General features: G+C 38.1%; 1 protein-coding gene across 2 annotated transcripts in view; it reads right to left on the reverse strand.

Moving 5' to 3' along the window:
* LOC149068531 (transmembrane and coiled-coil domains protein 2-like) overlaps nt 1–26,259 on the reverse strand; it is a 106,893-nt gene that overhangs the window by 23,894 nt on the left and 56,740 nt on the right. For both annotated transcript variants that reach the window (XM_089251350.1, XM_089251352.1), the window contains exons 7-9: nt 22,196–22,278; nt 7,186–7,258; nt 4,888–5,137 (exon numbers count right to left, since the gene is read on the reverse strand). In XM_089251350.1, coding sequence (XP_089107476.1) covers nt 4,888–5,137; nt 7,186–7,258; nt 22,196–22,278 — 406 coding nt within the window. The remainder of the gene's footprint in view (nt 1–4,887; nt 5,138–7,185; nt 7,259–22,195; nt 22,279–26,259) is intronic.

Below are 26,259 nucleotides of genomic sequence, written 5' to 3' on the forward strand. Positions count from 1 at the left end.
TCCAATGATGCAAGTCTCAATTATGATCTTGCTGAAGACAGAGAATGTGCTCCATAAAGTAGCCTACTCCAGGGTTAGCAAATTTTTCTTATGATAACACAATTTCCATTTGAGCTAAATATTTTATATCATTTTGGAAATAAAGGAAAATGTCAGAAAAGACACTTGAAATTTATAGTGTTGGAAAAAAAACTGGATCTGACTGTCATAAAAAGTGTTATGCAAAAGTGTAAAATCTGTTACCCATTACATCATTGGATCCATCGGACATCAATATTGAGGAGTGGAGCAAGTTCTGAACATTTATCTACTGTGTGTTTAAGCATCATAGAGCTTTTTTCTCAAAGTATGAAATATATCCGGAAGCATGCTTTAATCCTTTAAAATGTCATAAGAAAAAAAATAACAAAAGGTTTAAGGATAGTAAACTTGTATTTTTCATGTATAAATGAAATAAACGGTTGTACAAAATCAATTCCAGGGCGAAAAATATGCCACGCCTGTAGAGACAGTGAATATAAACAACAATAAATTAAATGAAGAAACTCAATACTGTAAAGAGATAAACAGTGATAGTAATGTAGAGAAGTAACTTGGAAAAATGTCAATTATTAAACAAGAAGCACTTAAAGAAATAAATTCATCTCTACAGAACATAGAAGAGTCACCAATTAAACTTCATACGGTAGCTCCACAGTGCAAGTCAAACAATGCCAAAAGAAAAGTTGCATCTGCTTACAACACTTTAAAATCAAATGTTTGTAAAGTTTTTGAAGAATTACCAGAAAATGAATCTCAAAGCACACTTACCATAATGAAGATATTAAACAGAAAGAAAATATGAATATTTTGATAAAGTTAATTAGAAATAAGACTCAATTTACCCATCACAACAGGGGCAAATTTTAACTCTGGCCCCTGCTTTAAGAAATGGGAACAAGGAAAAAAAAGAGTTCAATGTCACTGAATATGCCGTGAGAAAAACAGGAGAGCTTTTGTAAATGAAAAAGCAAAGGTGAGCCATTGTGTTTTTATTATAAAAAGAATCAAAAATTAAATTTCAACTTTTTTTGCAATCTAATTTTTTAATGCAAAGGTTTAAATTTTTTTTCTAGTCATAATCTACATTTTTTTTGTGAGCATTTTAGTGGAAATTATTTCATTTGAATATATTGAAAATCTGCAAAGTTATGATATATTTTCACAAATAATATTGCTTGAATGGGGTTAGCCTAAGAGACGTCATTCGTGAGGTTAGAAAACATTTTTTTTCTCAAAATGTTTTTGAGATATGTACATGAAACTTTGCATGGTCAACAAGCATGGTAGAAGCAATAAATAAAAAATAATAATTGGAATCTGGGATGATGGGTTGCATTTCAGTATCTAGTTGAATGATTTGAAATCGGAACGATCCAGTCTTATTTCGATGAATTTTGTGTTGCGAGCCAGAATAAACATATTAACGGTCAAAAAACCATTATTTTTTTTCTCCAGTATTTTACTTCATATATTTAGGAGAAATTTAAAATAAAAGTTGTTTTGGTAACTGCTGTGCCTCTGGTCTAAAAATACGTTTGAAAAATTGTATTTTTTCTAACGAAAAATCCCACAAAAACAAAGTTTACATAATTTTTTTACATGTAAATTTCAAATGTAAGTGTATGAATTATTTTTATTCATATTCTGTATGTTTTTGTGAACACTTTAGTGAAAATTTCACTTGAATATATTGAAAATTGAAAAAGTTATGATTTATTTTCTCAAACAATGCCGCTTAAAAATTGAGCCTCGGAAATGTCATCTGCATCAGTTTTTGATAAATTTCAACATTTTTTTTCTCAAAAAGTTTTAGAGATATGCACATAATATTTCATACAGTTAATAAGGATGGTAAATGCAACAAATAAAAAAAAAATCATTGAAATCGGAGACTATGGGTGTCATTTTGGCATTTTGCCGGGTGATTTGAAATGGAATGACCCTTACGTAATCAACCACCCCTTATGAAAATATGAGTTAGGATTCAGAGGGGCAGAGTTGATGACGAAATTTTGCTGACAAGGGGGGGAGGGGGTCAAAAATGGCCAAAAATTTGCTTACGTAATACTTGAATGGCCCCCAAGGCCGTAGAACATTTCCATCTCACTACCTCTCTATGGTCTGAAATTTCTCCGCAATGACCATGCCTCATTGAGATGGCTGTTAAATTTCAAGAACCCCAATGGTCAAGTAGCTTGATGGATGCAACGGCTGCAGGAGTACGACATGAAGATCCAGCATCAGAGGGCGCATCACATGGAGAAATGCTCACGCTCTATCAAGAAGACTATGTTCACAGGACTCTCGTTATTGTGTCAAGGCAGAAGAAAAAGCACGGGCCGGTGAACCCGAAAGTGAGAGAAATAACATCTCAAGTTATGATCCTTGCAGCGGTGAGAACACACGGAAATCCCAACTAGAAGATCCTAACATAGACAAATAATAGACTTGAAGAAATCCACTGGGAATAAACCAACGTGGCAAGACGTCACCTTTTCCAGTCTGATGACTAAAATATACTAGGCGCTATGGGACTCCCTGGTAATGAGAGATGGTGTGCTGTACAACAAATGGGAGTTAGAGGATGAAAAGATATTGAGATGGCAACTCCTCCTACCCAGAGGACGTGCGAAAGATGTCTTGAATGAGCTGCACAGGAGCACGATCAGTAGACATTTCGGCATAACCAATACTCTTCAGAAGGTCAGTGAACGATTCTACTGGGACAAGTCCAGGACTGATGGGGGAAAATGGTGCAAGAGTTGCGATGCTTGTGCCATTCGCAAAGGTCATCCAAAATGCACCCGGCCCACCTTCAATGCTACAACGTTGGTGCATCATTCAAAAGAATCCCCCCTGGACATCCTCGAACTATTACTCAGAACTCATGATGGCCATGAATACATACTTGTGGTGATGGACTATTTTATCAAGTGACCAGAAGCGTATCCCGTTCCTGATCAAGAAGCAGTGATGCTGGCTGAAGTTTTAGTGCAAAATTATGTATCTTGATTTGGAGTTCCCATGCTGATGCATTCCAACCAAGGAAGAAACTTCACTTCAGCAGTTTTTGGCAGCATGTGCAAGCTTCTACGAATGCAAAAGATGCAAATTACGCCACTTCATCCAGAATCTGATGGTATGGAGATTTAACAGAACCATCCCTCGCTGTTCCTGTCTCAGAACCAACAAGACTGGGACTAAAAGTTAGCTCTTTTCCTGCTATCCTACTGAACTGCCGTCCATGAGAGCATCAGAGTTTCTTCAGTGCAGATACTCATGGGACGAGATCTTCGGGTATCAGGTGATCTGCTGTTTGGGTGACCGCCAAATGCTCATTTTCCACCGGAAGAATACGTCGAGGGATTCTAAGATCGCCTCGAGGAAGTACATCGAATCGACAGAGACAGGATCGGCATTGGCTTTGAAAACATGAAGAACGGCTGTGATGCGAAGGCAACATCTCACGCCTTCAAGAAAAAAGACCTTGTCTTACTCTGGAACTCAAAGCATCAAAAAGGACTTCACCAAAAACTCCAGACATCTTGGGAAGATATTCTTAACGAATGAATATAACTAAACAAATGAATTGATTTTAATGCAATATACTTATTAACTAAATGTAATAAAGCAATTGAAGTGATACAAAACAAACTTGTTTTTTATTTCCTGCTTGTTGTCTGCCTTAACTCAGGATATTTCAAACCGGTCATGTAACTCTATTAAAGGGACATTACAACTTGAAGATTGAATTAGGGGGGGGGGGACAGTATTATGAAAATTATCGGTAGTGAAATTTGTTATAAATCTCTCAAAATACCATCAAGTGGGAGCCAAACCGGAAGTGTGAAAATATGCTTGAATTTTCTATATTTATTTAGAAAGTCTTGTTTGAGCTCCATGTGGTGGTTCTCCCAGACAGGTACTATGGTAGAATTTCTCGAAAATTTGATGCGTCTATAAAATCGAGGTCAGTTTGTAGAAATTGATTCTGAAGAAGAGACATCTACCAAAAGCATTTCCGCTGCTGTGAATAAGTGTAAATAGCTATATTTTGGGGAATAAATTTGTCACGTCTTGCAAATTTGTCACGTCTTGCCGCTGTGGTGGTCGAGTGGTTATAGTGACGGACTCGCGATGCGAGGATCCGGGTTCGAACCCCACAGTGGTGGTCGGCTGAAGTTGGTTTTCTGTGGTTCCCAACTTCAAGGCGCAAATGTGAGCCGTTCTCCCCGTTAAAAAGTCTCGCCACAGAGAGCAACAGTCCTACAACGATAAATCATTCAATCATAACACTTCACTCATAGTTAGAAAAAAAAAACTGGTGGCAGATGGCAGCACTACACATAACAAACATTACACAGAAACAACTTTACGTCAGGTTGCACTACACGTACACGCACATTCCCGCATGTACCGGTTCGTTGGGAGGTGCCGTGAGGGGGGGTGCATTTGGGGTGTGGTAGTAGTAGGTAGGGCCTCCAAAAAATGGCTCGGGGATCCATGATGTTCTTAAGTCAGCCACCTCGTTGGGCAATTTGCCTGTTGTGGCGTTGAATTTGTATTTGTATTTGTATTTAAATTGTTTCACTTTCTGATGTTTCAAAGACTTGTGAGAAATTATCTAGAACAACATATATACATTTTGAATGCATTTAATTTCTTATGATTTCACAAATTGTAAATATATAAATTTTTTTACAATAGTTTATGATGAGGTTCAGTGTGTGTTTCACAGGATATATTTCAATAAAAAAATTGAAAATATGAACTTTGTAGGTACATTCATTGTTTCCAAAAGTCTGTCGAGTGCAACTGAGTGTATATTTGTCTCATTTCACTTACTTTCAATGCTTCCACATCATCTGCCAAACGACTGCATTCCTCTCTACGCTCTCGAAGCTCATCAAATATAGGATCTAGGTCAGCCACCAGTGGCGCAGCTGTTGGTGTGGCCGATGCTGCCTCTGATAGAGATGCTTGGACATGAAGTTGATGATGAGGACTAGAAAAGCTCCCTCCTGCTCCAGTACCACCTAGTTGTCCTGAACCAGAATTAAGGCTGGAGCTTTCATCGTCAGAGGTGTATTTTGTGCTAAATTACAAAATAGTTATGGTAAGTTTTTAACTGTTACTATCACTCATATTTTGATAAATCAAATCATGAAATCGAAAAAAAAAATTTAAATTTAAACAAAAAATATGAATATAACAGGGTCCCTATAACCTTGTATTTGTAACCTGGAAAGTCAGGGGAAAAAACTGTGGTTAGGGAAAGTCAGGGATGAGATAAGAAAGTCATTGAAAGTGAGGGAAATTTCAAGACACTGGAATATTTCTTCAAGAGATTGTAAAAAAACTGGTTGAAAAGATGAACCATGTATATATTTTTCATACACACACATCCTAACAATCACTTTTATTTATACAGTTCAGTTTTCTTTCTATATTTACAGTACCATATTCTTTTATACTGAGTGGTGATACTCTTTCTTTTTCTTCCTCTAATTCTTATTGCTATCTTAGAGTTGTTTTTTCATCCAATCTTGTTTACTTTTTCATAAAGTTTGGACACCAGATTTTTAAATGTTGGGGGGAAAAATGAGGTTTATCAGGGATCTCTTGAATACATTCAATATATTAATATTAAGAAATATAATATAAGGAAGTTTAGACAAATAATTTTTTTTTTTAATTTTTAACATACTTTACCAGAAATTAGACAAAAATCAAACATTCAAACTTTAAAAATCATGCTGATATGCGACACATGCAATAACTAATTTCACTATTTTTTTTTTTTTACTAGTTAGGCCAGATTTTTTTGTTGTACTTAATGTTATCATCTTTTACCATTTTTCTTTAAACTCACAAGATCCATAAAATAATTCACCAAAGCAGCCTTTCTTACTTATTGAAGTATCATTAGATATGGAGCAGATCAATGTTTTTTGGATTTTGTGAAATGGCTATCTCAGTTGCAAGCTATTCTTTCCATGAATGTTTGATTTTGCATTTGTTTCTCAGTATTTTGTTGGTCCTCAGTATTATTTATAAGTTTTCTTTCTTTGTCCAAACTACTAAAGTTTTTTCCCATTTTAGAATGTTTCCTTGCTGATAAATCACACTACTCAATCCCAGGACTGCAACTGGATGAGGAGTGGGGAAGCTGGCAGATCTGGTGCCCCAGGTTTTGAACTAGAGGCTGGGGGGTGGCGCAGAATCCACAATTTAACTGCTTCTTCCACATTACACTCTGGCACAAACATAGGTGATTGCCTCTACTGACAAAGTATCTCATTGTTGCCCAGCTCAATCCAATCTGGCACACTTGATTGAAGAATAAAAAACTCTTTGCAGCTTTATAAATATCTCAATTCAACTCATCAAACTGTGTTATAGTTTCTAATTTAGAATTTACAAAGGGCGGCTATAAAGGCTGATCCTTGTATAGGCCTCGGCCAAGCGATATTGAATAAATAAATAGTATAGCTGCAAGAATGAATATGAAATCAAGATTGTTGTAGACAAAAAAAAAATCCTTGAAGCTCAATCTATTTGAATGAAGATGATAAAACAGATAGGACCTTAAGATGTAGAGAAACAAGTTTCAAGTCTGCCACTTCAATTAATTTTTAGACACCAGATATTTAAGAATTACTCTGAATCTGTAACTCTTATTTTCTGGCATGCTGGAAAATGGGATAATCAAAAATTTTCATCTCAAAATTGAACAGTTGAATGTTCAAGAGTACTATCATTCATTGTTTTGGATTAAAGAGATAGCATTTGCTGTCCTGATTAAATGTAAATCTAGATATGCTGTTCTTTTTTCAAATAAGTATTATTGTATTAGTCAAATCCTGTTTTAATGAATACCATTATAGTAAAAATCTTGTTTTAATGAAAACTTTTCTAATTCCCCAGATGAATAATGCTAAAACCTGAGATTCCTTTATAACAAAGTGATTTCTCTGGTCTCTTAGAGTTTGTTATAACGGGATCCAACTGTACATGCAACTTTTGGGAGGGATAATAATTTATCAGTTTAATGCTTTAGAAAATATTCAGTTATTCGATGATCAGGGAAATCTTTCAGTCGAAAATTGTAGGAACCCTGTATAAATTAGTCATGTTGCATACCTGCAGTGTGTGAACGTAGCACTTCCATGTATGTTTCTCTGCTGGTTTTCATTACTACCATCTTGTGGAAGTTCTAAAAAGAAGATAATAGACAATTTTGATCTACATAAAGAAAGGAGGAGCTTTGAATTATACACCCCTTGTACAGTCTACACTCATTACAACAACCCCAACCATTCCACAGAAAATGGAAGTTATATCAAGCATTTGTTATACCAAAAGTTCATTAAAAAAATAAAATTTTTGGCATCCTTAGCATGGACAAATTAATGTAAAGTTATTCCATTTTTTCTTCCTTCTATATCATCAGTCCATGGAATTAAAGTTTCCATGGGCTCAAAATGACCTCACCATACCACTTGTGTAAGTCCTGACGGCCCAAGTGTTCAGATCGAAATGGTGTATTGGAAGAGCACCAGTTTTCTCAATAATGTAGGCACACACTGTTTGGAAAAGCAATTTATTTGCACACAGTGTTTGGGAAAAGCAATTTATTTACACACACATTACAACATGGAAGAAACAGCACCTGCAACACAACATGGCCTGGATGCCGTAATCGCTTCTTCTTCCTTTGATACACTCTAGCGCACTCTTTTCGAGAGCTGATCTTGGACGCCACCAACATTTACAGGGTCGGACAGCCCCGACCGTTATAGACTACCCCCCTCTGGTTTCATATACAGTCTTGGTATGAAGCCAGGAACAATCTTCAGACATAAACAAAGCGGTGCATATAAACAATAATCAAAAATCTGACAAACACATTTCAATAATGGAAGGTAATAAAATGAGAAGGAGAAAAAAAAAAACATTTTCATACATATTCAACAAAAAAGAAAAAAAGTTTATTCTTCATGACAACGATGACTTGTGGGCTGATTAATCTGACTTTTTTGGAGGACTGCCTCTTCGACATATAGGCATCACTGATGTCTTTGCAATGTTGTTGCAAGGTCTAAGTATGCTGAAGCATGATACACTCCAAGTGGTACTTGAGGTTGAGATGGATTAGCTACCACATATGTACATGGAGATCACTGGGATATAACAATGTATGACCCATCTCTCTGAGGCATAAACTTCATCTTGCACTTTAGAGTTGCTTAACAGGTGTTGGTTGATCCATACTCGATCACCAGGATTATAAACAGGTCCTTCTCTTCGATTTCAATCCGGGTATCCCTTCCTCTGGTGTTGTTTCTCACTGATTGAATCTTTTAATTTGCTCATGATGGGTGCAAAGTTTTTGAGGTAAGGGGTGATCTCAGGTACGAAGTTATCATTAGCAATGATCACTCGTATATCGTGTCTAACTAATGACATCCATAGTTCGAAGTTCTCTTCAGAATTGCAAAAATGCAGCGGTGTGGACAGTGGTTTCACATGTTGCGGTATTCATAGCGAATCTTATCATGGACAGTTTTTCAGACCAGGATGAATGATCATATCCAACCAAGGCTTTAGGTCTTGATTTTTTCTTTTGACTGGATTGGCTTGGGGATGATACACGGGTAAGTATTTGGGTTGTCTAAAATATAGCATAATTGCTGCATTATTGCACTGACAAACTGTATCATCATCATCATTTGGCGTCCCATAAAGGAAAAGCCTAGGCAAATTTTGCCCATTACTCTGACACCAAGTGGTTCAACATGAGTTGTGGGTCACGTGAGAATGAAGAAAAACATTATTCTGTGGAAATACCCAGAGTTTGGTGGCTGCTCTGGGGACGAAAGTTATGGTATCTGTTACCACATTATATTGAATCTCTGTATATGGGACATTATGGAAAACCACAACCGGTAAAGCCATGTGAGACTGCTCCTGTCTGCGGTGCCCTTTCAGAAAAGGAGCAGAGGAGGTCTCAGAGATATGGCTGTGCACTCAACATGAAGTTAGTAATGCATGAAAGTTCAAGTTAAAGCAGAATTGAAACTCACCATGAATTTACGTGTTTAGTGTAATTGAGAAAATTTACCAGGTTGTAAATGCTGAGAGCATTAACAACTTCACTTAGTGTCACCTGATGATCACCGAAGTAGTTCCTTCTCGGGATAGTAAAGGCGGAACATCGTCCCACATAGTGGAGTGGAGTTTCGTCTTCTTCTCCACATGCAGGACAAATAGGTGAATCTGTATAGCCACAGTTGTGTAGGTGTTTCGCTAGGTTAGCATGACCAGTGATGATCTGTATAACCTGTCGAATTTGTTTCCTGTTCAATGAGATAAGTTTTTGGCAATATTCAGATGGGTTCCCAAGGCCAGCGTGGCCTGTCTGCAGTCCTGCCTTGAGTTCCATTGCCGCATGTGTTTGTCTTCTATCCATTGTTTGACATCTCCTTTGATGGTTGACATCGAAACAGGATAGAAAGGTTCAGGTCCAGATAGCTTCATGTTCGCTGCCTCTTTGGCTATCTGGTCTGCGAGTCCATTTCCCTGGAAATTTACGTGACCAGGAACCCAGTAAAGGTTGATGTTGTTACTCAATGCTGCCAAGTTATTCAGCATGTCAGTGCAGTATTTTACACACAGTTGAAACTTGAGAAAGTTGTCAAGAGCCAATAGTGCTGCTTGGCTGTCAGAGAAGATAACAATTTGTTTGCCATGATACCCTTTGGTAATCAGACTTTCAGCCAGTATGGCTATTGCTAATACTTCAGCTTGAAAGACTGTAGACGTTTTGCCTAGATACAAATGTATCTTATGGTAGTCGTGATCCACTCCAAAGATGCGGAAAATTGCTCCAGCCCAGTATCAGTAATCCTAGAGCCATCGGTGTAACACTCAATAACTCCTGTTGAGATGCTATCAATTATGTGAGCAACTTCATTTCTCCTGAGTATGTGTATAGTGAAGCATTTAGTAAAATTTTTTGTTTTGGAACAGGAGTCTTTAGCCATTAGTAGAGAGGGGATCTCCACTTTTCCCAGTAGACAGCTGTCAAGATGATTTTTGAAAGAAGGTTTGTATCCCATATAAGGTCGATTGCACCATGTACCATTTCTTTCCATCCTATACATAGTTTTAAATGCTTCTCCTTGTAGGTACCATCTCAGAGGTGGTATCTTAAGAGTAGTTTCAAGGGCGATGGACGGAGAGCTGGGTAAGGCTTCCGTAATAAGAATGCAAGTTAGTCTTTGCACTTTTTGTAGGACAGCTTCATAAGAGGTCTTTGATAACGCCTGATGCCATACCACACAACCATAGCTCAGCATTGGGCGTGCAATAGCAGTATAAATCCACTGAGTGGTTTTAGGGTTTAAACCCCAGGTTTTCCAATAATTCTTTTGCACAGCATAAGTATATCAGTGGCCCGTTTTAGCTCGTTCTTGAATATGAGATTTCCAGGAGTGCTTAGAATCCAAATGACATCCAAGGTATTTCACTCTGTCACATATGGTTAATTCTTGTCCCTTGAGGGTTAAGTTTCCAATTTCCCATTTTCTGTTGCATGTGAAAATCACAATTCTGGTTTTTTCCGTGGAAAATGTTAGTTGGTGTTTGTCACCCCATCTGCTGACAGAGTTTAAAATTTGTTGAGCAAGAATCCTCATTGTGGATAAATCATGCCCTTGAATGAGCATGACTAAGTCGTCTGCATATGCCTGTGTATATCCTGGTCCTTTCATTAGATCAGAGATCAGGGAGCTGAAGACCATGTTCCATAGAAAGGGAGAAAGGATTCCTCCTTGCAGACATCCTCTTCTGATAGTTCTTTCAGCTTGGGCGTCAAGAACACGAGCAGTGATTGTTCGGTTCCTGAGCATGTGATCAATCCATCTAGTTAACATAGGTGGAATGTTAAAATCTATTAGTCAGAGTTAATCTACAGAGTCAAAAGTAACGTTGTCAAAGGCTCCAACAATGTCCAGAAAAATACCAACAGCAAATTGTCCATTGATAATTGCATTTTCAATTCTCCAAATCAGTTGATGCAAAGCAGAGTCAGTGGAAAACCCTGTATTAAAACCATGCTGGTTCACATTAATCTTACCCATTAAGAGAGGAATATCTTGAAGATGCCAGAGTATCAGTTTTTCCAGTTGCTTTAACTGGAAAGAAGATAATGTAATCATTATGAAGGATGATGATTTATAATAGGTGTCTTTTCCTGGTTTTGGTAGGAAGACACCTCTGGAGCTCTTCCATACTTTGGGTATATATCCCAAAACTAGGCTGGCTTTGAAGAGGCGAATCAGCTTAATGCCTATAACTTCCCATCCCTTTTCTAAAAAGATAGGATATATTCCATCTGTGCCTTGTGACTTGAAGGGAGAAAATCCCCTCTAGGCTTTGGTACATTTGTCATATTCAACTATCATGTTGGCTATTGAGGTGTCTACTGGTTCCAGGATGGGCCTAGCCTGTACACCACAGTCTGGTTCCGTTGGTCCACCTAGGTGATAGTCCAGAAGACATTCCAGCGTCTCCACTGGACTGGCAGTATAGTTGCCACCTGGTCATTCTATAACATTAATTTTATCATAGGAATTGTTTTTGATCAATTTGGTAACCTTGGCAGTTTCTGACAGTGAATTCATCTCTTTACAAAACTTCTTCCAAGAACTATTTTTCACTTTTCTGATTTCTTTCTTGAACTTTCTCTGAACTTCCTTATAGCAAGTCCAATTGGATTCAAGTTTAGTCCTAACAGTCTTCCTGTGTGCCTTCCTCGTTTTTTTACGGAGGAGTTCAAGATCTTTAGTCCACCAATTTTTTGAGTAGACTTTAGATTTGTCAGGCTTGAGTGGATACGCCTGATTTGCTGAGTTCCTGATCACCTCTGTCAGAATGGCAGCATGGTGGTCCAAGTCATCTACTGTTAAGATCTCGTCACCGGGGTTGGCGAGAGTGTTGAGCTGGCTTTCCAGGTTTCTTTTAAAAAGATCCCAGTTTGTGTTCTTAAAATTCCGAAAAAAAGTGGGAGTAAATGTTGCTTCGTAGTAGAAGTTTATGAACATATGATCAGATAATGAGGGTTCATCGCTGACCCTCCATCTCTTGATCGTGTTTGCAATATCTATTGAAACCAGGGTCAGATCAATAACTTCTTTCCGATCCCGTGTACGAAAAGTTGGTGTGTGCCCTTGGTTAGCCCAAACCTGATTTGTTTTCATGAGGAGCTCTAGTAATGTTTCTCCTCTTTGATTTATGTCTGAGCTGCCCCACGCTGTGTGGTGAGCATTGGCATCACATCCAAATATCATACTTATATTGTGATGTTCGCAGTATTCCACCAGTTCACAGAACATTTGCGGAATTTTGAGATCATAGGCCATATAGACTGAACAGATCATAATAGGGCGATTCTTATTTAGTCCTTTACCCTTTATCAGAACTGCAACAACGTCTTCTGATGTGAATTGTGGCAGTGCCCAGGCATGGATACTTTTGGCAAGGTACACACATGCTCTTAGATGAAACCCCATTTCTTTCTTAACGAAGAGTTGGGTAGACGGCCCATAATCATCCCGTTTCTGACCCATGGTTCTTGAATCAGAGCTACAAAATGATTATGGTTGCGAAAGGAAGCTGCAAGGTTGTAGGATGCAGCCTTGCTATGTTGTAAATTTATCTGCCTAAATAACATTGGCATAGTATGTTATAAAATTTACTTACCAGTGGGTGAAATAATACCACTCGGTGTATAGGTTTAACCAAGGAGGTTGCAGAGATGTCCTAAGATAGATCAGAGTTGGACCCGGTGTTATATTCCAGGTCCAACGCCAATTCCATCTCTGGGTCATTGTCCTTATTTGCATCTAAGGGTCTGGAGGTAGATTCAGTTTCATCAGCGGGTGCTGACCGTTCTTCTGCCTGCGGAGTTGTTGGCTTCTCAGGCCGCTGAGTAGAAATTGTTGGCCAGTGCTGTCGAGATGGCTCCCTGAATGTGACAGCACTCAAGCCACAATGCACGGTAAAAGATCTGGTGGAAAGCCACTCCACCATTGCTTGCTCCACCCCGTTCACCAGGGTATTACCCCAATTTCCCGGGATGACAGCTCGCTGGTGAAGTTGGCCAGGCACCAGATCTTCATTGTATTTACTAAGTAGTTTAAGGGATTTGTTAGGATCCCTGTCTCCAGGAATCCAGACAAAGAATTCTTTCATTGGTGGTCTATCACCAGGTCCTAGGACAAGGTACCCGGTGTGACCATCAACATTTGGTGGAGGTGGTAAACCGTTGATTACTGTTTCCAACCACCCCAGGGTGGTCTGGTCTCTGCATATAATGCGAAGACCTTCTTCCCCAAAGATGGTTCGATCAACGTGAGGGTAAATACCCCCCAGTGTCCTCCAGCATCTGGTCCTCCACCGAGTTGGTAATGTGAGACACATCAGCTGGAGCCAGTTTCCTTTCAGGATCCTTAGCCTGGACCCTGAGGGTGATGCCTTTCTTGGTAGCCTTGCTGTAGGAAGAGTCCTTGCAAGGCTTCTTGAAATTTGATTCTGGCCCTTCCAGGGACCCTTCCACGCTTGCGAGGAATGACCCCCTTTGTCTTATGAGGCCTCGACAGTGCCCGATGCAATTCCTGAGGGTCCAGGCGTGACGGTTTTCTCATTCCTTGCATCATCCTCTGCCACATTTGCCAGAGCTTTCTCCAGGTTATGCCTTTCTCTTTGGTGTTTCTTTTTGTTTTCTTCTTCTCGTTGGCCGAGAGAAGTTGATTTCCCTCTACAGCAGGGTTCCTGGCTTCCGCTTGTGCTTCCACAGGTGTTTCCCACACGTGCTTCGGCTCTCCTCCTGGTGTAGGGGTTAGATGCTTTGGGGATTGGCATCCAGCGTTTTTTTCTCTTTTTTCTTTGTTTTCCAAATTCATGGTCTGTTTGTAGAGAGAATGTGTGACCAGTATCCCTGGGTTTCCTCAGAGGGAGATTTCCTAGAGCTAACCCCAGATTCCTTCATGCAGCAGTGGCCTCGGGAGAGCCCCCGCATCGTTAAGCATTACCCCACTCAGGTGCCACTTGGTAATACAGGACGAGCGGGATTATACACCAGTTGATAGGGCAGCCTCCCTGTTGGCTAGACAGGGTTCGGGCCCCTGTACTACCTGGCGGTCCAGGAAATGCTAAACCCAGTTTTTCACCTGTACCCTCCACTGCAGACATCCTCTGAGACCCCATCCCATCCCCCACGGAGTTCCTCCAGTTCTTCTGATCACACAAGGAAGAAGCTACCACTTTCTTCGTTCGAGTCTCGTTGCTTTAGCATACAAGATCCCAGGGGGCCCCGACTTGGAGGTGAAGATAAGTGGCTTTGACTAAGCAGGGCCCACTAGAATTCGTCGAAATTACACGCACCAGTCAAGGACTGGGTTTAGGGCCAATATCAACTCCATCAGGGTTTTTGACTCAACATTGTCAAGAAATCCCTGCTAGCCTTCTGCCCCCTACCTTGTTTTCACTATCCGGAGCATATCTGAATAACACTCCTTGATTCATAAGATAGCCAAAAGCAGTCCATGTTGTAAAATCAGTGTCTCTTTGATGTTTTTCAAATGCCTCTATGATTTTCTTGAAATCATCATCTTTGATTTGTTCCTTCCTGATATCACTACAGTTGAATACAGGAAAATCCACTGTAATTTTATGGATCTCACTAGGGTCTTCGGGTGTATTTGGTAACCAGGACAAAATGTCAGCAAGTGCATTTGCTATACCGGGTATGTAATCTATCTTAAGACTGTGAGACTGTATGAACAAAGCCCACCTAGCGAGTCTTCCAAATGGTGACTTCAGGCTCATTAGCCACTTTAGTGGCTGGTGATCCAAAGCAATGTGGATCTTAGTGCCTTCTATGTATCTTCTGATAGATCTAGGGTGTTCACCTGGAAAGTGAAAGCATGTGGGTTCAATTCCCTGCAGGGGCAGTTTAATTTTCTCTTTCCAAAATATATCTTCGCATCAGTCAGCTGTTAAAAACCTTTGTATGGATAGCGGCAAGTGACATCCCTTCAGATAAGTCGCCATCTGGTGCCATTGTCAGCAATTGTGAGCTTTGGCCTGAGTCAGGTCCGACCGTCCATGTATGGTCCCATTCAGTGCATGTCAGCTCCAAGGAAAGATTGAGATATTCATTGCCTCTGTAGTCTAGTGCGTTCACCTGGAAAGTGAAAGGATGTGGGTTCGATTCCCTGCAGGGGCAGTTTAATTTTCTCTCTTTCCAAAATATATCTTTGCATCAGTCAGCTGTTAAAAACCTTTGTAAAAAGGCATTTTTACAGAAAGCTTGAAAAAACATTTTCATTTAATACATACATGCAGGCAGAAAAAAACATTTAATACATTTTGCCTGAACACGATATATTGAAAGAGAATTGCATTTAAATTAATTTGACATAATTTTTAAATGATTAATATTAATTAGCGTGGTCCACCTGCTTACACTTCATTGCGGCTCAAACCATATTGAACAGACATACATTTTTTGTCATACTTTTAAAGCATTTCATCATATCTATAGAATATAGGTTGCAATTCGATAACTTTAATCATTTTTCGAATTTTTTACTGCGGTTTTTGTTTAAATAATGTAAATTAAGAGAAGTAAAGGAAACGTACTGGGATTCACAAAAATAAAGAACATTCTGAAACATGTTAGAACTATATTTCAAAATGTAGATTAATTTAACATTACTACAGTATATTCCATTTAATGTTCCCACTTGGAAAGTTTTCTTGCTTAGTACGACTTATTTTCGTGTAGTCAAAATGTTCACTAACACTTATTGAAATTTCCCATTTAAAGAGAATTCCCGCCTAAAATGTTTTTCACAACAAGTTTTTTTGAAACACTGTATATGACCTCTTCAATATTTTACTTGTTTAAAACCAAGAGTTTTTTGTCACAAATAAAATCAAATATTGCTATTGAATATATGAATATTCAAATTCGAAATTAAAAAAGATTCCCTGGAATAGGTCGACGAATATTAAAGTTGTAATCAGCCTAAACTGATGGGTGAAGATACAGAAGGGTCATGGCGAGGTAATGCTTCCCCCCCCCGCCAGCACCAATGATGGAGCTGACTGATCTAATGTGCATGCGTATATATATGAATTGGGATCATCATCAAGCCCCTTCCCCAGCCGTTCATGTCTATCTCCGCCTATGATCAAACCTCAGATATAATTTATTTAATAGTAGACAAACACATTGTTTTATCAGATAACTACCGGAGCAGCAAGCAACGTAGCCTACATCCTAAATTTTCAGACCTGTGTTCTTAAGTGTTTTATGCATGAACTCTCTGTAAAACCTGAAGCAAAATATCTCTAATGATGGTACTGTACTAAATGAGTAATTAGATTTGGTGGGGGGGGGGGGAAGAATCAGAGAGAGATGTCTTACCCTTTTTTTCCCGAAATTCAGAAGTAAAAATTGTTGAAATTTAGAATTTATACATTCTATATCCGTCTTCCGGAATAGATGAGAAAATGATTCCGATGGTGGTGTTTAAAAGTACTCAAGCCTCCCTAGGAAAACATGACAATTCAGAGGTTCCCAGGAAGGCATGCCATTAACACTCCGGAGGACAATTGAAGTTGCCTTGCTCCAGGGCAGTCATCATCTCCGGAGTAGATGTCCATGCTATTATTGTCCAATCTATTATTGTGTAAGGGCTTTAAACTGAAAGCCTCCTTTCACAATCAATAATAGTTTAATGGAAAAAAAAATTAAATTTTAATCAAAAATTTCCAAACGTTTGCTGAGAAAGGAAATTGTTTTGTTTGGAAAAATTGTGACTCCTAAAATTTTGCTGCCCAGTGCGACCACATCTTTTGCACCCCTGTAAGTCCAGCCCTGGAAGCAGCTGTTGGTGGGCTATTTCCAGTATTGATCTGATGTTGAACGAATGGAGTAGGCTCTCCCCCCTGGTTTGAAGATATTCTGATGTTCACTTAGCAGGGTGCCAAGTTGACGCTTTTGTTCAGGAGTCAGATCTCTTCCGTCATCAGCATGTAATTGATATGAATGCATGAGTTCCATTGGTTTGGGTACCACACACTCAGCTGTTGGAACCTGTGGGAATGAAAATTATTGATGATGAGTGTCACTGAAAAACCAACACTTCCTGTTCAGATCCAAAGTGATGCCTGCTGCCATCAGGAAGTCCAATCCCAGAAATGATCGGTTACCCTTTGTTTCTGGTCGAATTTGAAAAAAATTTGACTTTGTCTGGAACAGCGAGTAACTCCGGCTATAAGGAGTATTTTCACTATCTTCCAATTCTTTTCTTTGTCACTGGTGAAGGAACTTCATACAGTTCCGAAACGCATCTAGCCATGGTCCCTTTTTCTAATTTTAGGTCTACAAACATTGTTTTTTCCCCTATATACCATCTCACCCAAAAGGTAATTCATTTCTACTAAAAAGGTGGTGTCAACAGTTTGATTCCCAAGATGTATAGGTAATTTGACTTCATAGACCCTGCTGATAGACTGGGTAACCATCAGCCAAAGAAATAGTTGTGGCGGTACTGTTCATTTGTATGTTTTCGCTTAGAAAAAGCCTGCACAACAGTTCTCCCACAACCAAGTGTGTCACAACTGTGTCAATTCATATCAGACCACGGTGTTCTCATATTTGAATTTCCATCAGCGGTAACGATACCTGGACCTCTGTGGGTTGACAGCTGTACAAGATAGTGTTGCTGGTTGGAGACTTCACAGATGTCATAGACGATGGAGAACAATTTTGACATTTTGCTTTGATGAACCCTGGCATATGACATCCATAGCAAACAATAGGCAATTTGCCATAAAAAGGTGCAAATTTTTGGGGTTGCACAGTTTTACGATATTGTTCAGATTTATTCAGAAAATTGTTTCTGTTGAAAACACTTCTAATATTGTCATAGGCATCCAGTTTATTGGCAAGAACAGTGGATGAGATTATTTCTGTCCACTCATCCATTAGATGCACTTTGAATTCAGGAGGGATTTTCTTTTTCATCTGATCTGTGATGATCAAGTTCTTTAAGCTATGGAAAGTTGTGATGTTTGATTCAGTTAACCAGGTCTCGAAGAATGAACTGAGCTCTAAATACACTCATGTTCATAAATTAAGGATAATGCCAGCTCCGGTAAATAAAGGTTCAGAAACAAAACAGGCGTTACTTATTCATAAAGCCAATTTATTAAACAAAAGATAAAGAACAAAAACGATGGTATATGTATGATACCATTCATAAAAACTATGATTTTTGCTCCCTGGAGCAATTTTAAAAAATATCTCCTTTACAAAAACGTTCTATTACATGGTATGTATGATGGTTAATATATTGTATGTCTCCCATGCGATGAAATACAGTCCGCCTAGGCATGCTGAGTATCAAATTATCGATCTGATATTGGGGAAGATCACTCCACTCAGCAAGCAATGCTCTCCGAAGTTCCGGTACACATGAAGGAGGTGGTTAACTCGTCGGCCAAGCATGTCCCACACATGCTCTATCGGATTCAAGTCAGGTGAGAATGCTGGCCATTCCATAAGGGTTATATCCTCAGATTCAAGGCATTCGTTTACAATGTTACAATAAACACAAATTCTGTGCCCATGGCACCCCTAAACAAACGTACATGTTGTTCCAGAATGATGTCCCGATAAATTTGGGCTTTCATGGTTCCGGTTTGAACATGCAGATCTATTCTGGAACCCAGTATAATTCCACCCCAAACAAGCAATGCTGCATCACCGTAACGGTGTCGTTCAATGATGTTGTCTTGGTGGTAACGGGTACCTGGCGTTCTCCATATGAAAGTCCGACGTGAATCAGACTGCAAGCTAAACCTGGACTCGTTGGAAAACATCACACAAGCCTACTGTGACGATGTCCACATTGCATGTTCTCTACTCCAGGCTAATCGCTGCCGACAGTGAGTTGCCGTGAGCGGAACACATCTGACAGGCCTGCGAGCATATAGACCAATATCTCCCAAATGTCTGTACACGGTTTGCCTTGAAACTGTGGTACCCGTGGCTGCAGATAGCTGACGAGACAGGTTGGATGTTGTGCTCCGTCTGCTTGTTTTGGCAGTTACTGCCAAATACCGGTCTTCATTCGGCATTGTAACTCGGGGGCGACCTGTACTGTAACGTCTACTGACATTTCCGTTATCTTGGAATCGTTGCCAAAGCCTAGAGATGACATTTTGGGCAATTCCAAGTTCCACGGATACTTCCATCTGAGCACACCCACATTCCAGGCGGCGGATAATACTACCACGTAAAAAATCATCCAAATGCGTCCTCTGTGCCATAACTATTCGCTTATGGCACTGAGCGCCTTACAGTGAACAATGTGAACAATACACCTCTTGTGAACAATATCACTTCTTTGCCACCATTCCTTATATACCTCCCTCTTACACTCTCGTAACTGTGACGTACTATCGGCATCATCTGGTGGCTTCCTGAAATTTGCATATCATTCTTGCAGATGTATATGATAATTCTACAGGTGAAATTTTTACTTTAGATTTTGATTTCCGTGTGATTCTGAATTATCCTTAATTTATAGACATGAGTGTAGTAATCATGCCAAGTACTGTCTTTTGATTTCTTGTGGGTAGCAAACAGTTGGCGGAATTTTTGGCAATAATCAGAAACGTTTCAGGAGGACTCTTTTTACATGCTGATAATCAGATGCTTAATCATCAGGTTCTTGAGCAATGAGTGATGCTACACTACTCGGCAGAACTGTGATAAGGTCGGATACCCAAAACTCTTCAGGGATCTTCTTCAATTTGAGTTGCCGTTCAGCGAGAGATAGAAACAATCATATGTCCTGCTTTTGAACGTCGAAACTCAGGAGCATTTTTTGAAGTTCAAATTTAAGTTCCGGTGATATTGACACAGAGCTGGCACTGTTATAAGCCACGTCGGTTTGAAGCTTGAGTTTCTCAAGTTCGAACTGCATCCTGAACTTTTGGATTTTGATTTCGTCTTGCCATTTAGACTCTGAAACTCTATCATTGATGAAAGTTAGAAGAAACTCTTTTGTAAAATCCTTATCATAATTATCATGGTTTACAATGGCAGATTTTAATTCAGCAACTGTCATGTTGGTTGACACAGTTAACCCTAACTCTTGAGCCAATACGATGAGATAGTGCTTTTTACCTTTAGGCGTGTACGTGTAACACATACGTGTATATATCAAACGATGTGTTTGCCACGAGAAAACATTTTGGTGTTATTTTCATGGATCTGCCCTGGATGGACATAGGTGCCTTGGGAGATCATACCCTTGTATACAGTTTGTGTGTAATTCATGTGTTGTGTTGTTTTTTGATATGTTGTTGTATGTAGTTTATTCATACAAATAAAAAAAACCTTTACTCTCTCTCTTAAGTAAGCCATATTGCTAATACATACAAATTAAAGCTTCAATAATAATGCAAAAAAGAATCACACTTTTTAGAAGCACAAAGCGACAAAAAAAAAAAAAAAAATGAACATCGGAAGAACACTTTCACAATCAAAACGAAACGCTTTCCAATTGAGAAAACACTTTGGCAAATTTTGAAACCTCTTCGAGTGAAAACAAACATCATGAAGGGACTTTCACGTGGCAATTGTAAGTACATTCAGGTTGAATAAAAAAAAGTCAGTCATCTTTTTCATTGGGCGCCAATTTTTAGGCACACGATGTTTAGAAAAGCAATTTATTTACACACACACATTGCAATATGGAAGAAACAGTGCCTATAACACAACAACACGGCCTGGATGCCATGATTGCTTCTTCCCTCAATACACTCTCGAACTCACTATTTTTGAGAGCTGGTCTCGGGCAGTACCTATATTTATTGGGGGTGGTCGGCCCTGCCCATTATAATAATAGTTTCATATTAATGGTGAAACATCAGATATCCGAGGTGAGCGTGAGGATAGTATCAGGCCCATCATTTTAACTTTTTCCGGGGGAGAACAAAGAACACGTACTCTATGTGTGTGTATATGTATAACATGCCCCCCAAATGATGGGTCTGGGTAGTATTGTCAGTGAATTGTACGTAAGATCTGTGTGATCAACATATCATGGTTTTGTTTGAAAATACTGTGTTTCCGACTTGGAACAAGACTAATTTTGCTGCTTGTGAAAATATAGTAAATATTATTTTAATTTGTAAATTTTATTTTCTGAGTACATTTTAATCATATCTGTTTATTTTTAAACATAAAAATTCATTCAAAAATTTAATATATAATTTTGAAAAATTTTCAAAAAAGCCATGTATCCCTCCATTTCTTTTGAATGCCTCTTAGTGAAAGAGCATTTTTAATAAAATAAAGAAATTTGAAAAAATTATTTAGTGAATTAATTGATAGATGAATGAAGTCATGTGAAAAACCTATGACTTTTATGAAAACTTTTTCTGTTGATTTTTGAAATGCATTAATACTTGCTGAGGTAAAAATGGCACCACGACACCAGTTACACACATAATCTTTACAACGTCAGTTAAAATTATCCACAATTAAATAGAATAAAAAACTATATCATACATTTTGGTATCATGTAACTAGTAGCAATGAAAAATGTATTAGGTAAAAAAATAATTATAAAATTAAAATATATAATTTAAGATTCAAGGCTATAGCTTTGTGCTTATTTGAGCAGCTATTCATGATAACCATATTGAATTAATGTAAAATGCTAATTTTCAGCGTGAAAAACAAATTCACTGATCTACATAGTCTTCCCTTATTTGAAGATTTATATATATTGAATACTCCAATGTCAAGGTCAAACGTTAGTTTAACTTCTTTGCAAAAAAAGCATGTTAAAGCTCAGTTCAATTGTTGTAATGGATTGAATGATCTTCGCAGATCATTATATTGGATGAAAACTAACATAGAATGAATAGAAAAACATTTAGGACTTATAGCATTGGTCGTTGCAATGGAATGGTGGCTATTACCCAGTTATTATAATGAGTGTCAACTACTAATAATCCTTTTACTCTATAATTAAAAAAATCACTAAAAACAACTTACTTTCCAGAGAACTAATGTTGTCTGCACTGCCAAAACGATTCTTTATTAGATGAGCAAATTCTCTAGGTTTGGACATGACTGATCTACAGCAATAAACAAATTTGACATGGTACAAGAACTTAGTAAAAATAGCGATGCAACATCATAAACAAATTTAAATGATCATTTATGCTTTTCTCATCATTTCATTATAGAGAAGCATGGTTCTTGCCCAATTCATGTTTGAGGTTAGACTAAACTTATATCAAATCTTGGAAACTTGAAAATAGTTTCAATTTAATTTTTAAACTTGTTATTGTTTTAAATGTTAACATTTTATTGACTTGGGCGACTTAACTGCTCTAATATAATTGGGAAAAACAATCATTCAAGTGGCTTTCTTCACAGATAAATAACACAAAAGAAAAAAGAGGCATGGGAGATAGAGTTGGACAGATGTTGGAAAAAAATAAAAATAAATATCACTTTTTACAAATTTCTTGAATGTAAAATAAGAAAATAAGAATGTTCAGAACCAATCCTTAACAGTTGCAATGATACTTCAATGTTGCACTATAATTTTCATCATCAATTTCTCAATAATTTTTTTTAATACCGAACAAAAATAATGATGTTTCATCAGTGTAAGGCAGTGGTTCCCAACCTTTTTCAGTCTGCGTACCCCCAGCTGGCTCGGTTCCTTTCCGCGTACCCCCCCCCCCAATCTTTTTCACCCATTACAGTTTTACAGTAGTTGGTAGAATTCACCTTGATATAAAGTCGACAACCTTGACCGCTTCATCAAGAATGTTTTGGAAATTTGGAGACAATGGTTTCGATGCAGGGATCTGTTTGTGAATATAGTAGCGAGTCCATTTCATTTTGTGAGCGACTTCTGCCACGCGTGCACGACGGCCTGAGTAGCAACCTTCCAGGGATTTTCCTCCATCTGTTGTGAGCTGATGCATTTTGACCATTGAATTCTTTTTTAAACGAAATAATGATTAATTGCTTCAAATAAGTCTTTAACAGTCGTACGACCCCCTTCAATGGGTGACAAATAAAAAGATTTACTTCGAATTCTCTTTCAAGTACTTAGCAATTACAAGTAGCACAGAATATTGCGCAACGTCGGTACTTTCATCGACTTAGATGGAAAAAAAATTCAAAACCTTTGACGTGACTAATGACTGCGCTCTCAACATCGTCTGACATGTCCTGTATTCTTCGAGACACCGTATTATTTGACAGAGAAATTAAACTCATTATAAGAGCACTTTCCTCTGCAAACATACATCTGACAGCATCTTTTCGCCAATAGTGTGATTTTTTCCTCGTCTCGCAATACGATAGCTAATTTAGTAGGAGGTTTTGGTAACTTTGGCAGAATCACTTTTGGAAGATTCAAAATACATTTTCACGTTTACAGGTGCACGATATTTCATTTTGGTGTTTCAGTCCGCTTCCGCACAGATCTAGTTTTTAGCCGCTGATCGATAGCGCAAATCACGTGAGTAGTAGGTGCTTGGTAGAAAAGTTGACGTCAAAAATTTTGGGAACAACACACACACGCCTCAATACAAATGCCTATAACAAAAGTTAAATAAAACATGAATTAATTCTTCGCTTTTATGCGCAGCCTGGCATGCGTCAACAATCAAATCTAAAACGCCGAAGAAAAGTGAGTCGAGAGGAAAGAATTCACAAATACCGATCGTAGGTTGGGCGCGGGTGGGGAGGCCAAATCTTCCAGCGGACGCAACTCCTCTGTTATAGAAGATTTTATTGATAGGGAGGTCAATATATTACAACTGACAATATTAGAAAAAACCTCTACCCGCATTAAACATTCTTTTTAATGTCTTTTAATTATTTTTTCTTTTTTTTGATGGATGGCCGCCATTACCATTTTCTTTTCGCGTACCCCCGGTTGGGAACCACTGGTGTAAGGCATAAAAGGCCTCTAAAATTATGCCTTTAAAAATGTAAGTAATGCAGCAAATGGGCCAAAAAGCCAGTTCTAGATTTTTAGCCTGAACTATTATACAACCTTAAAACTTGTTGATAAAATGCATCAGTAAAGGGTAAAAGAATAATTATTATTAGTTATTATTTATTAAAGCAGTTGATGAAATACAAATACAGTAGACTCTCTGTAACTCGACATCTATCATTTCCTTCTTTGGTCCAATACTAATTTCAATAACTCGATAAACTCTCTAACTCGACACATGTTTGGCTTAACTCTGCTTAAGTTCACTATGACTTTTGTCCCTTTACTACGACTGGGTTTTCACAATTGGCAGTGTTTTACCATTCTAAGAATTTTTTGACGTTGTCTGTGGGTACTTCGATAATCCTTTGTTTCTTTGTTCTATATGATGGATCCCTTTTTTGCGCTATGGGTGGGGGGGGGGGGCGTGCATGTGAAGAATGAATGTTTCAAGCCTCTTGGCCGGCCTATCATTTTACTGGCATTTCCAGGACAGGTCTTTCATTCTTTTCATGGCCAAAAGAAGTGTGGATCATCCCTAATGTGTGGTGTGATCCCTATTGGACGTTGACAATATAGGGATAAAAATCTTATCTCTGCACGGAACCCATTTCAACATATGCTAAAAATAAAGGAAATTTTTTTTCAGCATTAGAATCTTCTTATGAACCAAGCAAAAAACACATAAGAAATCAGAATTCAGGGATGTAAAGGAAGCAACTCTTTTGTGGTTCAAATCCCTCAATCTCACTCAATGCCATTATCAGGACCAATAATTCAAGGAAAGCAAAAGATTTTGAAAAAAATTTCAATCAAGGAAATTAGGAATTATCCTAAGTATGAAAACTTTTTACAGAAAATTTGTGAATTTGTGGATGTTAGAATGGACGCAAAATTTCTGTATTAGGTGCAGTTGAAGTGATTGATTCTGCATGGAACTCAGGCATGAGTGTCATGATTCAGAACTGCTTCAGTCACGTTGATTTTTGTTCCGAGTCTTTGGAGAACGATTATTTCTCCAAAGAAAATTTATTAATTAAAATAAAAAAATTATTTCTCATGAAGATTCCCCCCAGATTAATTGTGAAGAAAGCATAAATACCACTATGGGTGTTTGTATCGACAATGAATTTGTGAGTATTGACTGATCTTGTAACTTCAAGACTTTTAGCAGACGATGATATTCTAGAATCTATCACCCAAAGCAAGTGCTTCATGTTTAGAAGAAATAGAACCACAGAAAGTTTAGATGAAGAAGTATCTGCACCATCTCTCCATGATGCAATAAAAACTCTAGATGTGATACGTCACTTATTACACAGTCAGGAAAATGCCGAACAATCATGGTATAAACTGAATAGTGTAGAAAACTTTTTGTTCTCCCTTCAGAAAGAAAAACAAGCAAATATACTTGATTATTTTTCATCAGGTAAATTTTTTTATATGTTTTGATTCTATTTTAAAACAACCCCAAATTAAAATTAATGAGAGTTATCATTTTATTTAATACAATTGTTAGAATGTATATAATTACGTACACAAAAACTATCGGCAAAAATTTAGAGTGAAATCCCGCTAACTCAGGGCATCCGCTTAAGTCAACATGTTTGTGTATACTTGAGGGGTGTCGAGTGACTAAGAGTATACTGTACAAGGCCACAACAGTCAAAATGCCCAATGAGGTAGCTCAAAAAAAGATGTCCATAACAAATATGTCGTATTTGAATATGAACTTCCCATAAAAAATATTTATGGTTGTCTTATCTAAGTATGGATAGCCTATGAATTCACCTCAATATGTTTATCATATTTCTTTTCAAACATGTCAATTGTGTTAAAATTCACTATGACTCTCTCTCTGGGGGTAAACTATTCCATTTAATCACAACCTTTGTTGGAGAAAAATTCCCTGCAACCCTACACAACCCCACGTTGATACTGGCATCTTCTTGTCAAAACAGTCGATTGATGGCATAATAATAATGATCATGTCCTCCTGACACCTGTGTTTTTTCAATGTAAACATATTCAAAAAATCAAATCTCTCTTCATAGCTCAAGCCTTGTGTACCAATCAGAGCATGTATAACTCT

This window comes from Pholcus phalangioides, unplaced genomic scaffold, assembly GCF_987345545.1.
Source record: "Pholcus phalangioides strain wild (caught in Gottingen) unplaced genomic scaffold, Ppha-v1.0 ptg000024l_1, whole genome shotgun sequence".
NCBI lineage: Eukaryota > Metazoa > Arthropoda > Arachnida > Araneae > Pholcidae > Pholcus > Pholcus phalangioides.